This window comes from Salvelinus alpinus, chromosome 7 (assembly GCF_045679555.1).
Source record: "Salvelinus alpinus chromosome 7, SLU_Salpinus.1, whole genome shotgun sequence".
Classification (NCBI taxonomy): Eukaryota; Metazoa; Chordata; class Actinopteri; order Salmoniformes; family Salmonidae; genus Salvelinus; species Salvelinus alpinus.
In genome coordinates, this window is record NC_092092.1 from 48,983,580 (window position 1) to 48,997,908 (window position 14,329).

General features: G+C 43.3%; 1 protein-coding gene across 3 annotated transcripts in view; it reads right to left on the minus strand.

The window, feature by feature from the left end:
* Positions 1 to 443: 443 nt before the first annotated feature.
* LOC139581122 (teneurin-3-like) overlaps positions 444 to 14,329 on the minus strand; it is a 204,451-nt gene continuing 190,565 nt past the window's right edge. For all 3 annotated transcript variants that reach the window (XM_071410574.1, XM_071410573.1, XM_071410575.1), the window contains 3 exons: positions 12,035 to 13,646; positions 11,665 to 11,795; positions 444 to 2,665 (listed from right to left, as the gene is read on the minus strand). In XM_071410574.1, the coding sequence (XP_071266675.1) occupies positions 1,913 to 2,665; positions 11,665 to 11,795; positions 12,035 to 13,646 (2,496 nt within the window). In that variant the 3' untranslated portion in view covers positions 444 to 1,912. The remainder of the gene's footprint in view (positions 2,666 to 11,664; positions 11,796 to 12,034; positions 13,647 to 14,329) is intronic.

Below are 14,329 nucleotides of genomic sequence, written 5' to 3' on the forward strand. Positions count from 1 at the left end.
ATGGCAGTGGAAACGCCTTTATGCACAAATATTGATATAATAACCATCACAATGAAGTAAACTTGGAGTCAAGCAATGAAATGGTGTGTGGTCCTTCCACTACGACTTGGGAAACCATGCAGTTTATTAGGCTACAGATGAAATAAGTTATGATGAACTTCACAGGGTCGTGAAAGTGCACGTTATGAGCTTGACGCTCCTTTCCAATAGATGTCGAGGGTCTTATTCTAGTGACATGATGATCGATGCTTGACTGCCATTTGACAAATAAAGATATTCTTGCTTTTACCCATAATAATACTCATCATGTAGACTAAACTACCTACAGGGCCTGTAGGTACACTGTATCTGCGAGCTGCTGGCTATAGTGCACTTGCCAAGACCAGAGTAGGCTCATTTGCTATTTAACGCAACAGTTTGTGACAAAATGCGATGGAAACACATTGAACATCAGATTTTTATTTGGTACATGAAAACTTAAGCGAAAAAGTACATTATGTGCACTTCGTCATCGCACACTGATTTTTATCCTCAACAAGTCATCTTGGTGTAAAAACACCACTGGTGAGAAAATGCAGATTTTCTTTATGCAGATTTTAGAATATTCGCATGAAAATCTGTTGCCAATTGGATGGAAACCTAGCTACTGAAAACAAAACAATACAATTCTTGCAGAATTTACTAAACATGGTGTTACTGTGCTCAGACGAGACTCGTATCTCATTCAGGCTTTCCAGTCTTATACTTACTTCATACCTTTTGGCCTGATCCCAAAACCAAGACAAGGTCTGATTCACAAAACAAATATTTTGTGTATTAAAACATGTAAGTTGTTACGATGTCTTTAAAAAAAAAGTAAACCAAAGGGGAATGGGTATTAGTTTATCTAAAGCAGTGCTTCTCAATTCCGGCATGTACTGTAGGTGTGATGGTCATGACTGAGAGGAACTGCAAAATGAAAGGTCATTGATTAAAAGTAACTGTCCATTGTTTCCAGTAGGCCATCATTGTAAATAAGAATTTGTTCTTAACTGACTTGCCTAGTTAAATAAAGTTTGAATAATTTGTATTTATTTTGTATCCAGATTTCTATGAAATATGACCTATAATTACTTATAATATGTTAAAAAGCAGCTTTTCTGGTGCGGGCATATACAAGTCATTAAAAACATTCATGCGAGTAGACCCCTGATTGGCCAGCTCATTCTCCTCTAGACCGCTGACACCATACTCTATGAGGAAATAGTAAGCAGTTTGTAAACGGTCTGTTTGAGATACAAGTTTGAGGTAGGGTTTTTAAGTGTTTTTTTCCTCTAATTTATGCTTTGGCCACAAATACTAATATAGGACGAGTCAACAACATTATTTGGGTATGAGTCAACAGAATATGCATTTTAAAAGTGAGATTTGTACTGGACAGTTACTTTAACAAAAACATCTGGTAATTGACATTGCTTAATTAAGAGTAAAAAATCTAATCTCAATTCCAGATATGTGCACTGTATGTAAACATTTAATTTCACCTTTAAATACTTTCTTTTCATTTTAAGCAGACAACATTTTGTAAAAAAAAGAATAATAATATTTCACTTTTGCCCAAAACACCTCTATTTCTCCTGGCTCCTGGTAGAGAGCTCATAGTCCAATCAGATTGTGCTACAGGTACATTTTGTCACTGCCCATATTAAGGCTTGGCGTAGTTATACATTTACTCTGTAGTAGTCCCCTGTTAAACAGCATTGCACAGCATTGCTTTCGATCCCATATGATTTACAAAAACACACACTTACTCGGACATAGCCATAGTACTCTTTGGCCATGCCACTATTGTTGCTTTCGTTCCTACCATCACCACTCCTCTATTGAAGCAGGCCGTTCAACGTCTTTTTGGTAGCGAGTGCACAACAGTTTGTTACCTTTTCCCTATTTCACTTTGCCGTAGGAACTGAATGTTTTTAGCACTGTCCGCTAACTCTGGGTATAGCTCGATGGAAAGTACATAGTACCCGTCGTACCCCTGCACTTTCCCGCTGCTCAGAAGCTGCCTCTTCTCCCCCTCTGTCCATGGGCGGACGCCCTCCTCGCCGTCGCTCACTCTCTGCTGTTCGTTGGCCCACGCACTCACTAACGCCCTCTGGCGGGCCAACTCAAGCACGCGGGCCTTTTCCTCATCCACCGTGGAGCCATAGCGCACGTGCAGCGCTAGTGGCCCACGACCCAACTCCACGTCTGCGAAGCGACGCGTCCGGCTGTCCATGACCGTGGTGGACTGGGACACGCTGACGTTGACGCCATTCTCCAGGGTCTTACGGCCGCTGGTGAGGCGCAGCGCAGCCAGATCGCCGTCGGGCAGGCCGGGCTTGACGAAGTAGTGAGTGTCGAGGCCTTCCACGGTGAAGTGCAGGTTTTCCAGGTAGAAGGCATTGTTGAGGACTGTGGCCACCTTGATGCAGTCCTCGTTGGCCACGTTGAGCGTGTGAGTGTGGGCAGTGCCCTTGTAGATGGCGAACATGACAGCCCTCCCGATAAGGGACTGGGCGGCTGAAAACCAGAACCAGGGCTTCTCACCTCGACGGCCTCGGCCCGCATGGACCTCCGGCAGCCGCTCAAATGACAGGAGGGCATGCGCTTGTCTGGTAACTTCCTGCTGGACACCAGAGATGGACTGTAAAGAGAGTGCAGTGAAACGTTAACATCTGAGCAGAACTTCACACTGCAGTCCATTCAGGAGCAGAAGCAGGCTTCAAAGACTTTACATGTGCCTGCAAGATAATTGTATTACCAGGTAGTGGGATAAAGCTAAAACAAAGTAAAATGCCAGTGGGGATTTTTTTAAATATCAAGATTACCTTGCAATTCATGACAGTGTAGTAAGCATTGAATAAACATTAATAATTATTGTGTTAACAATGACAAGTGGTAATGTCACATAAGTAGTGCTTTTAAATGTCTGTGTGCATTGATTTTAAATTTGTATAACGAATGTGTAATGCAAGGACAACTATCACACTACCTTGGATAGCAGAAAAGTTATTAATTGGATACAACAAATACAAATGTCAAGATATGTTATTTGCTACTTTTTCCCAATTGTTTACACACTGGCCAATGAGGCACAATGACCCCAAACCTCTAACTAATTTAGAAGAACCATACAACAAATCTGCAATACTACTGGTACATGCTTTGTGTTATACACAGATTGCAATAATATAATAAACTTTTGTGACAACATAACACACAATTCTCTACCTTAGCACAACCTTCACAACTAAATCCTATTGTGCGCAAATTAAAAGCAACACTGTTCAACAAGGTAAGCTCAATTACCAATTGATCACTTTCACATGTGCAAACACTAGTTGCGTAAATGTTCCCTTTGCAATCAGACCTTTGGTATGGATAAAAAGGTCGCATGTGAGTACTCCTGTGTTTGGAGAACAATGGAAGCAAACTTGGCAGAGAGAGGTAGAGGTGGAGTTGGAGGTGATGGTAGAGGTAGAGGTATAAGTGGAGGTAGATGTGGAGGTGAAGGTGGAGGAAGACCAAGAACAAGGAGAGTTAATCTCTGATTAGATTCGGGCGACTGTGGTGGACCATGTGGTCAACCAAGGTTTGACCTTGAAAGAGGCTGGGCAGAGAGTGCAGCCCAATCTGAGCCACTTCACAGTAGCATCCATCTTTCTGATGTTCCAAAATGAGAATACTGTAGGTACGTACTGCAGACACTGGAAATATCTAGTACTTTTACTACTTGACTGTAGTACAACACAAAGCACAGTAAAGACTGTAGATTCCAATACATACCGTAAGTAAACGTTTCAAGTATTACTGTACAGTGCATTCGGAAAGGATTCAGACCCTTTGACTTTTTCCAAATTTTGTTACGTTACAGCCTTATTCTAAAATTGATTAAATCATTTTTACCCCTCATCAATCTACACACAATACCCCATAATGACAAAGCAAAAACTGGCTTTAGAAATGTTTAGAAATGTATTAAAATAAAAAAACTGAAATATCACATTTACATAAGTATTCAGACCCTTTACTCAGTACTCTGTTGATGCACCTTTGGCAGCCATTACAGCCTCGAGTAATCTTGGGTATGACGCTACAAGCTTGGCACACCTGTATTTGGGAAGTTTCACCCATTCTTCTCTGCAGATCCTCTAAAGCTCTGTCAGGTTGGATGGGAAGCGTCGCTGCACAGCTATTTCCAGGCTCTCCAGAGATGTTTGATTGGGTTCAAGTCTGGGCTCTGGCTGGGCCACTCAAGAACATTCAGAGACTTGTCCCGAAGCCACTCCTGCGTTGTCTTTACTGTGTGCTTAGGGTCGTTGTCCTATTGGAAGGTGAACCTTCGCCCCAGTCTGTGGTCCTGAGACCTCTGGAGCAGGTTTTCATCAAGGATCTCTCTGTACTTTGCTCTGTTCATCTTTCCCCCAATTGTGACTAGTCTCCCAGTCCCTGCCGCTGAAAAACATCCCTACAGCATGATGCTGCCACCACCATGCTTCACCGTAGCGATTGTGCCAGGTTTCCTCCAGATGTGACGCTTGGCATTCAGGCCAAAGAGTTCAATATTGGTTTCATCAGACCAGAGAATCTTGATTCTCATGGCCAGAGTCCTTTAGGTCCCTTTTGGCAAACTCTAAGTGGGCTGTCTTGTGCCTTTTACTGAGGAGTGGCTTCCGTCTGGCCACTCTACCGTAAAGGCCTGAATGGTGGAGTGCTGCAGAGATGGTTGTACTTCTGGAAGGTTCTCCCATCTCCACAGAGGAACTCTGGAGCTCTGTCAAAGTGGCCATTGGGTTCTTGGTCACCTTTCTGACAAAGGCCCTTCTCCCCCGATTGCTCAGTTTGGCCGTGCGGCCAGCTCTAGGAAGAGTCTTGGTGGTTCCAAACTTCTTCCATTTAAGAATGACAGAGGCCACTGTGTTCTTGTTGGACCTTCAATGCTGCAGAAATGTTTTGGTACCCTTCCCCAGACCACAATCCTGTCTCGGAGTTCTACGGACAATTCCTTCCACTGTGGCTTGGTTTTTGCTCTGACATGCACTGTCAACTGTGGGACCTTATATTGTCAGGTGTGTGCCTTTCCAAATCATGACCAATCAATTGAATTTACCACAGGTGGACTCCAATCAAGTTGTAGAAAAATCTCAAGGATCGAAACAGGATACCTGAGCTCAATTTTGAGTCTCAGAGCAAAGGGTGTAAATAAGGTATTTCTGTTTCTTTTATACATTTATACATACATACATACATTTGCACAAAAAAACAACAACACTGTTTTTGCTTTGTCCTTATGGGGTATTTTGTGTAGACTGATGAGATTTGTTTTTATTTAATCAATTCCAGCATAAGGCTGTAACATAACAAAATGTGGAAAAAGTGAAGGGGTCTGAATACTTTCCCAAAGCACTGTATGTATGAAATTTGGAGCTATACTACTTTTTAACATGTTTATCTTGTATACGGTATTAGTGTAGTTACTGTACTATATGCTATTTTGTTTTTGTAGAACTGAAAGACGACCACCACGTGGTGGTAGAACGCGTCTGTTTACAGACGAACAGGAGCCTGCCATTGTGCAAATGGGAGTATAATGCCTTAAGACTGTGGGAAATCCAACAACAAATTATTGAAAACCAGAGTGACCTCATCAACCATAGCCCCCATCCTTGGGGCTCGCCTGTTCTGCATGTTATTCTGGCATTAATACGTATCACATATCAGTTTGCAAACAATGTAAAAAATATTATATATCATTGAGTTAATAAATCCACATACAAACATGGTCTCTTTTTTGTTTTCTTGAGTAAGGCAGGTCCAAAATGCAGGTGTTTCAGCCTAGCTCAGTGCTTTCTGTGGTGGTGGGGCAAGCCAGCAGAAAATACGGAGCATTGGGCCGTGATTGGCTCAGTGTTATGTCACTCATGGGGACACTACGTCACCGCAAAGTCTAAGAGGAAACCTTGAAAATTCTAGCCCTTTGGGTGCTGCCATAGAGTTACATTAGAAGTGCCCATCCAAGAAGGCTCAAGGTCATTGGCCACAGATAAATTGACGTCAAATGTACAGTAGCTTTGAATGGACTGATCATGTCAACATCATACTTTCAAAATCTTAGTTAGCAGTCATCATCATGAATCAAAATCGACAATCTACTGGCAATTCCTTTTTAATCCTTGTCATATGAAGAGAAATGAAGATAAATTATAGATAAAGGTATCGGTGCACATCAGCCATAAACATTACAAAACAAGTTAGAAATCTCAAATTCAACAAGTGGTTTGGAAGGAATCAGTGACAGTGGCCGTGTGGTCTCAAATCTGGGATTACGGGTCTCTTTTCCAAGTTTAAAATGATAAACATTCAACATTGGCCATGCTGTCAACGAAGCATTACTTGTGCCGCACTCAAAACAACTGTTAACTCGGAACTGCGAAAACTTGACTTCAGTGAGTTCAAGACAGTTGGGATGTCAGGAATAAACGAGGTCCGACTGGTAAAATACGTTTGAACGGTCATCCAACTCGGAATTGTAAATCTGCCCTCCAGTTGTTTTGAAAGCACCATAAATCCAGAGAATGCCAGACTTTGATGACAAAATTTGCTCACGAAGGACCGTCGTCCCACCTTCCTGTTCAAGTGAGCACAGCACAACAAGGTGAGTCCATATGCCAGGGAGATATGTATACTGTAGCTAAGAAAGTAATACTAAGTGTATGTTGTGTAGTAAGCTCTTAGTAGCCCATGTGCCTCACTATAATAATTTGGTCTATTTACTCCTCTTAATTTTGCCTACTGTTCTGACTTGGTGGTGCACATGTAGCCTATAAACTGTTTAAGAGAAATGTAATCATCGAATATTGTAAGAGCTTTTATTGTCTGCTTATATGCCCACTTTATTTATTCTACGGTTCTGACTTGGTGTACAGGGAGAAAATTGTAAGAACAACCCTCCTCTGAATTCTCAAAAGTGCAAAACAAATAGTTATATTGACTAACTTTACGTCCGTCCTTGCTCGCTCAATGTCTTCATCGAAATTACGGATTGCCTCGTATCCACTTGTCGTCCCCTTATGCCGTAGTTTGTACATCTCAATTGTCATTAGAAACCCCATTTGTTTAAGCAAGTCAGCCATACCCACTATGTTTTCTTAAAAGGCAGTAAATGAGGCTGAATGAACTGTTTCACTGCCAGACAAGGCTCCGCTGATAGCCAGGTGTAGCAGTGGTAAGATGTTGGGACTGCTGTTGGGACAGCTTTATGTAGGCCTAACAGTTTGTGGGCACCGTTTGTCACCGTTATAGTGCAACTAATGTATTGTTTAGTGTTGTGTAGTGTAGTGGCATGCATCCCACTTTTGCTGGCATGCATCCCACTTTTTTTTTTCCTACCAAGATTTACATGCTAAAATCGGCACTGAGGATAACACAGTGCCACTGACGCGGCAAGCTCCCAAGGACTGTGGGCTCTCATTCTCTGTGGCCAATGTGAGTAAGACATTTAAGTGTTAACCCTCGCAAGGCTGCCGGCCCAGACGGCATCCCTAGCCGCGTCCTCAGAGCATGCGCAGACCAGCTGGCTGGAGTGTTTACTGACATATTCAATCTCTCCCTATCCCAGTCTGCTGTCCCCACTTGCTTCAAGATGTCCACCATTGTTCCTGTCCCCAAGAAAGCAGGTAACTGAACTACAGTGGCAAGAAAAAGTATGTGAACCCTTTGGATTTCTGCATAAATTTGTCATAAAATTTGATATGATCTTCATCTAGGTCACAACAATAGACAATCTGCTTAAACTAATAACACTCAAACAAGTATTAGTTTTCATGTCTTTATTGAACACACTGTGTAAACATTCACAGTGCAGGGTGGAAAAAGTATGTGAACTTTTGGATTTAATAACTGGTTGACCCTCCTTTGGCAGCAATAACCTCAACCAAACGTTTTCTGTAGTTGAGGATCAGACCTGCACAACGGGCAGGAAGAATTTTGGACCATTCCTCTTCACAAACTGTTACATTTCAGCAATATTCTTGGGATAGCTGGTGTGAACTGCTCTCTTGAGGTCATGCCACAGCATCTCAATCGGGTTGAGGTCAGGACTCTGACTGGGCCACTCCAGAAGGCGGTTTTTATTTTGTCGAAGCCATTCTGTTGTTGATTTACTTCTGTGTTTTGGGTTGTTGTCCTGTGCCTTTTTTTCTCCACACATAGTGTTGTGTGTTCCTTCCAAACAACTCAACTTTGGTTTCATCTGTCCACAGAATATTTTGCCAGTAGCGCTGTGGAACATCCAGGTGCACGTTTGCAAACTTCTGACGTGCTGCAATGTTTTTTTTAGACAGCAGAGGCTTCTTCTGTGGTGTCCTCCAATGAACACAATTCTTGTTAAGTGTTTTACGTATCGTAAGCTCGTCAACAGAGATGTTCAAATCAAATCAAAGTTTATTTGTGTAGACCTTACAGTGAAATGCTTACTTACTAACCAATAGTGCAAAAAATATGTTAGGTGAACAATAGGTAAGTAAAGAAATAAAACAGTAAAAAGACAGGCTATATACAGTAGCGAGGCTATAAAAGTAGCGAGGCTACATACAGACACCGGTTAGTCAGGCTGATTGAGGTAGTATGTACATGTAGATATGGTTAAAGTGACTATGCATATATGATGAACAGAGAGTATCAGTAGCGTAAAAGAGGGGTTGGCGGGTGGTGGGTGGCGGGACACAATATGCAGATTGCCCGGTTAGCCAAGGTGCGGGAGCACTGGTTGGTTGGCACAATTGAGGTAGTATGTACATGAATGTATAGTTAAAGTGACTATGCAAATATGATAAACAGAGAGTAGCAGCAGCGTAAAAGAGGGGTTGGGGGGGGGGGGGGGGGGGGGGGGGGCACACAATGAAATAGTCCAGGTAGCCATTTAAATACCTGTTCAGGAGTCTTATGGCTTGGGGGTAAAAACTGTTGAGAAGCCTTTTTGTCCTAGACTTGGAACTCCAGTACCGCTTGCCATGTGGTAGAAGAGAGAACAGTCTATGACTGAGGTGGCTGGGGTCTAGCTGACTCCTGACTCCAATTAGCTTTTGGAGAAGTCATTTGCCTAGGGGTTCACATACTTTTTCCAACCTACACTGTGAATGTTTAAATGATGTATTCAATATAGACAAGAAAAATACAATAATTTGTGTGTTATTAGTTTAAGCACACTATATTTGCCTATTGTTGTGACTTAGATGAAGATCAGATCAAATTTGATGACCAATTTATGCAGCAATCCAGGTAATTCCAAACGGTTCACATACTTTTTCTTGCCACTGTAAATAACTATTGCCCCGTAGCACTCACTTCTGAAGTGCTTTGAGAGGCTAGTTAAGGATCATATCACCTCTACCTTACCTGACACTCTAGACCCACCTCAATTTGCATACCGCCCCAATAGATCCACAGACGATGCAATCGTCATCGCACTGCACACTGCCCTATCCCATCTGGACAAGAGGAATACCTATGTAAGAATGCTGTTCATTGACTCTAGCTCAGCATTTAACACCATAATACCCTCCAAGCTCATCATTAAGCTCGGGGCCCTGGGTCTGAACCCCGTCCTGTGCAACTTGGTCCTGGATTCTGACGGGCCGTCCCCAGGTGGTGAAGGTAGGAAACAACACCTCCACTTCGCTGATCCTCAACACAGGGGCCCCACAAGAGGGACCACGCCCATATCCACATTGACGGGACCGCAGTGGAGAAGGTGAAAAGCTTCAAGTTCCTCGTACACATCACTGACAATCTGAAATGGGCCACCCACACAGACAGTGTGGTGAAGAGGGCGCAGCAGCACCTCTTCAACCCCAGGAGAATGAAGAAATTTGGCTTGGCCCCTAAGATCCTCATAAACTTTTACAGATGCACACTTGAGAGCATCCTGTCGGGCTGTATCACCACCTGGTACAGCAACTGCACCGTCCACAACGGCAGGGCTCTCCAGAGGTTGGTGGGTCTGCCCAACTCATCTCCTGGGGCACACTGCCTGCCCTCAAGGACACCTACAGTACAGCACCCAATGTCACAGGAAGGCCTAATAGAAAATCAAGGATATCAACCACCCGAGCCACGTCCTGTTCACCCCACTACCATCCAGAAGGCGAGGTCAGTACAGGTGCATCAAACCTAGGACCGAGAGACTGAGGCCTCAAGGCCATCAGACTGTTAAATAGCCATCACTAGCCGGCTACCACCCGATTACTCAACCCTGCACCTTAGAGGCTGCTGCCTTATATACTTAGACATGGAATCACTGGTCACTTTAATAATGGAACACTATTCACTTTAATGTTTACATACTGCTTTACTCATTTCATATGTGTAAATACTGTATTCTATTCTACTGTATTTTAGTCAATACCACGCCGACATTGCTCGTCCTAATATTTATGTTTTCTTATTCCATTCTTTTACTTTTAGATTTGTGTATATTTTTGTGAATTGTTAGATATTACTGCACTGTTGGAGCTGGGAACACAAGCATTTCACTACACCCGCAATAACCTCTGCTAAATATGTGTATGTGACCAATAAAATTTGATTTGATTTGATATACACTACCGGTCAAAAGTTTTAGAACGCCTACTCATTCCAGGGTTTTTCTTTATTTTTACTATTTTCTACATTGTATAATAATAGTGAAGATATCAAAACTATGAAATAACACACATTGAATCATTTAGTAACCAAAAAGGTGTTAAACAAAACAAAATATATTTTATATTTGAGATACTTCAAATAGCCACCCTTTGCCTTGATGACAGTTTTGCAAACTCTTTTTTGGTTACTACATGATTCCATGTGTTTTTTTTCATAGTTTTGATGTATTCACTATTATTCTACAATGTAGAAAATAGTAAAAATAAAGAAAAACCCTTGAATGAGTAGGTGTTCTGAAACATTGGACCGGTAGTGTATATTTACTGTACGTTTGCATTTTTACTGTATGTGTGCTTACAGTATGCTGTTTAAAATGAGTCATGTTGAAATCTAAAGCAAAAATGTTTGCATTTGTGTAACTTTCTTGTTTGAGTATACACAAACAATATACAGTATTGAATATGTCACATTAGTGTGATCTGGGTTGTCACTAAGTTAGATTCATTTTATTTGTTTGCGTGTCTCATTTGTATGCAGAGTTTCCTTTTGAGAAGGGAGTACATGGTTTTGATTGTGGCGTTACATTTTGCAAGATGTCCGTGGGGTTTAGGGAAATTGGCTAACTGTTTTGTGTACCTGAGATGTGGTTTCAGCAATCGTGTGTTAGCAATTGTGAAAAACTATAATCAAAGAATACATGTGAATGTAATTTGTACTCGTTCCTACGCAAAAGCTGTCCAATTAAATGGGATGCTATGGGCTAAATAACATTCCAATTAAAAAGTTGGGGCTACAGAACAAAATATACATTTAATAGAAAACTTTAGAGCTTCTTTTCACCCCGGAATTTTGCCTTTTTGTCAAAGTGCTTGATATTCAGCCAGCAAACAACTATGGTCTTCTAGATCACCCTGTTTACTATACATTTACCTATTATATGGACCGCAAATAGCATGACAATAACTGAGATTTTGAAATAATGTCAGATATGAAACTAACCGGTAGATCGTCCCAAAGCTGGCTCTTCTTCAGTTCATAGGAGGGGTGGGTCAGGTCCAACTTTGGGACTGGGAAGCCAGGAATGGTGTTATGTAGATGGAACCCAAAGGTCACTAGCCAGCTATTCACATCTACATCGGACAAATAAGGGCAGAGTCATAATAAATATTTAATGGCATGGTTATGTCATAAAAAATATGGTCATGTTTTATAATATAAGTATTTTGTGACTTAGTTATCATTATTAAGCTGGTTATACATGCATGAACAAAGCATGTGTAAACATTTAAACAGCACATTTGAATAACATGTATACACTACGTGCACATTAAATATGACCAAGTAAAATAAAAGTTAATAAATATCCTACCTGCCACATATTCTCTCACTTCATGTACTTTGCTGATGGGGTTGTTGTTTCTGAACATATAGAGATTAAAAGGACCTGGCTCTTTCCCCACTCGTTTCCACGTGCTGATGTCAGGCACAGTCCACCTGCCGGTCATAATGTCATAGTCCCTCTCACCAAAATGCAACAATTTGGTCAGCGGATCATAGAGTCCCCCGTGGAACCCCAGCACCAGTTGAAAGTCTGGGTTGGAGTCAAAGTAGATCTCTCCGTACGCTGTGTACTGGACCTGCTTGATCAGGAGGCCGTTGCTGGTGAATACGGCAAGAGGCGTGCCGGTGTTGTCACAGGCGATGTAGTACTCCTCTCCGCTGCTGATCTCCTGGGCAAACAGGTGGCCCTGCAGGTCATAGTAGAGTGAGGTGATCTCCGAGCTGGAGTGATTGTAGACGTGGGTGATTCTGCTGGGGTAGCTCAGGTCTGCGTAGAAGTATTGCAGGTGCTGTCCCAGACTGGCCTTGGTGGACACCCTTCGGCCCAGGCCGTCGTAGCGGTACTGGATGATCCAGCCGTTACTCTTGCTATAGACGCGCGCCAGGAGGCCTTTGGAGTTGTACTCAAAGATCTCAGAACCTCGCTGGCGGAGGAAGCCATCCTCGTCCATGCGGTACTGTATGTCTCCCAGGCGGGTGATGCGGTCGCGGAGATCGTAGCGCAGGGGGAGCAGGCGGGCACCGTTACCTGGGTTCAGTAGGTGGAGGTTGCCATTCAGGTCGTAGGTGTAGCGCCACATGACCTTGTCATTGAGGTAGACTGTCTGGAGCTGGCCATCCACGTCATACTCGTAGCCGTACTTGGTGGTGTTGGCAAACGGTCCGATCTTGATCTCCCTCTTGGTACACCGCCCCGCGTCGTCGTACTGGAAAGTGATCCAGTACATGAGGGATCGGAAGATCTCGTACTGAATCTCCTTGATCCGTCCGTGTGCGTCAAAGTGCTTTGTGTAGGTCATAACAGCCGTGGAAATGATCTGGTTGATGTCATAGTAGATGACGCCGAACTTGCCGAACTGCTCGACTTTGCCGGATATGTCGTCGAACTGGTAGAGGTCGATGGGCAGTGGGGTCTCATTGATGACACCCTGCACGCTAGTAATGCGCAGGCTGCTGTCGTAGGTGTAGTCGAAGCGGGCGTTGACCATGCCGTCCTCGCTGAAGCGGAAGATCTGCCGGTCCACCAAGGGGCCCACTTGACGATAGCGGATCGAACATATAAAGCCCTCGCTCTGCAGGTTGACCGTCTTTAGCACGCCCGCCATCTCGTCATAGGTGAAGCTGACCCGCGTGATGTCATACAGGACTTCGGCTAGCTTGTTCTGTCGCCGATACTTGTAGAGGACCTGGCGGCCCGTGCCCAAGTGCGCCACTCGCTGGAGGAGGCCGTCCTCGCTGTAGTCCACAGCGACAGAGGCATTGCTGTCGGGTGGGTGAAAGAGGTTGCGGTAGTAGCCCACCGAGCGGACCGTCTGCATGGTGTAGCGTGCCACACTGGGCATGGTGACTGCAGATAGCCGATCCTGGGAGTCAAAGTCGAAGATGTACTGACGCTGGCTGTGGAGCAGGAGCACCATCGACTAGAGGAAAGATGAGGTAAGGGAGAACACAATTCTTTACAGCTCTTTAAATATTCATTTTTATACGGTCCACAAAAGCTATGTTTTATGAATACAAATAATTATATATACACCACCAGCTCACTAAATAGCCTAAACAATTGCGTCAGACATTCACACGTTTATTTCTGGCTCCTAAAATTCTTGCAGACATAGAGTTAATTAATATGCACTTTGGATGCTAGAATTGCTTTCAGTGGGCTGCCACCCTTCCTGTGAAAATGCCATGCCCAGTCAACCGTTTTCACACTGCGGTTCCTTGAGTTACCAAGGCTTTCAGTGTGCCCCATGTTTCTCTGTTGACACGGCCTATCCCAGTCACGCAATGAGCTCAAGAAGGGCGAGGAAATCTCTGCATGGTTTTGCATGGGGAAAGGTCCTTGTAACTGAGTCCTGCAGTAAGTTATCTCACTTATTTTAAGTTCTGCGAGAAGTTAACATAATGAGCAGCTCTAATGTGGGCAAGTACATTATGTGTGACTGTGTGTGTGTGAGATTTAAAAGTTCTGCTTCAGCAAGGTGTGTGTGTGGCCTCGATTTCAATATTCAATTACTTTTATCATCAAAAGTACTCCATTTTTGTTTGTGCATTGATCGACCAGTGGAGAAACCAAAGCATTTTATAGAGTCGCTTCAACCCTCAC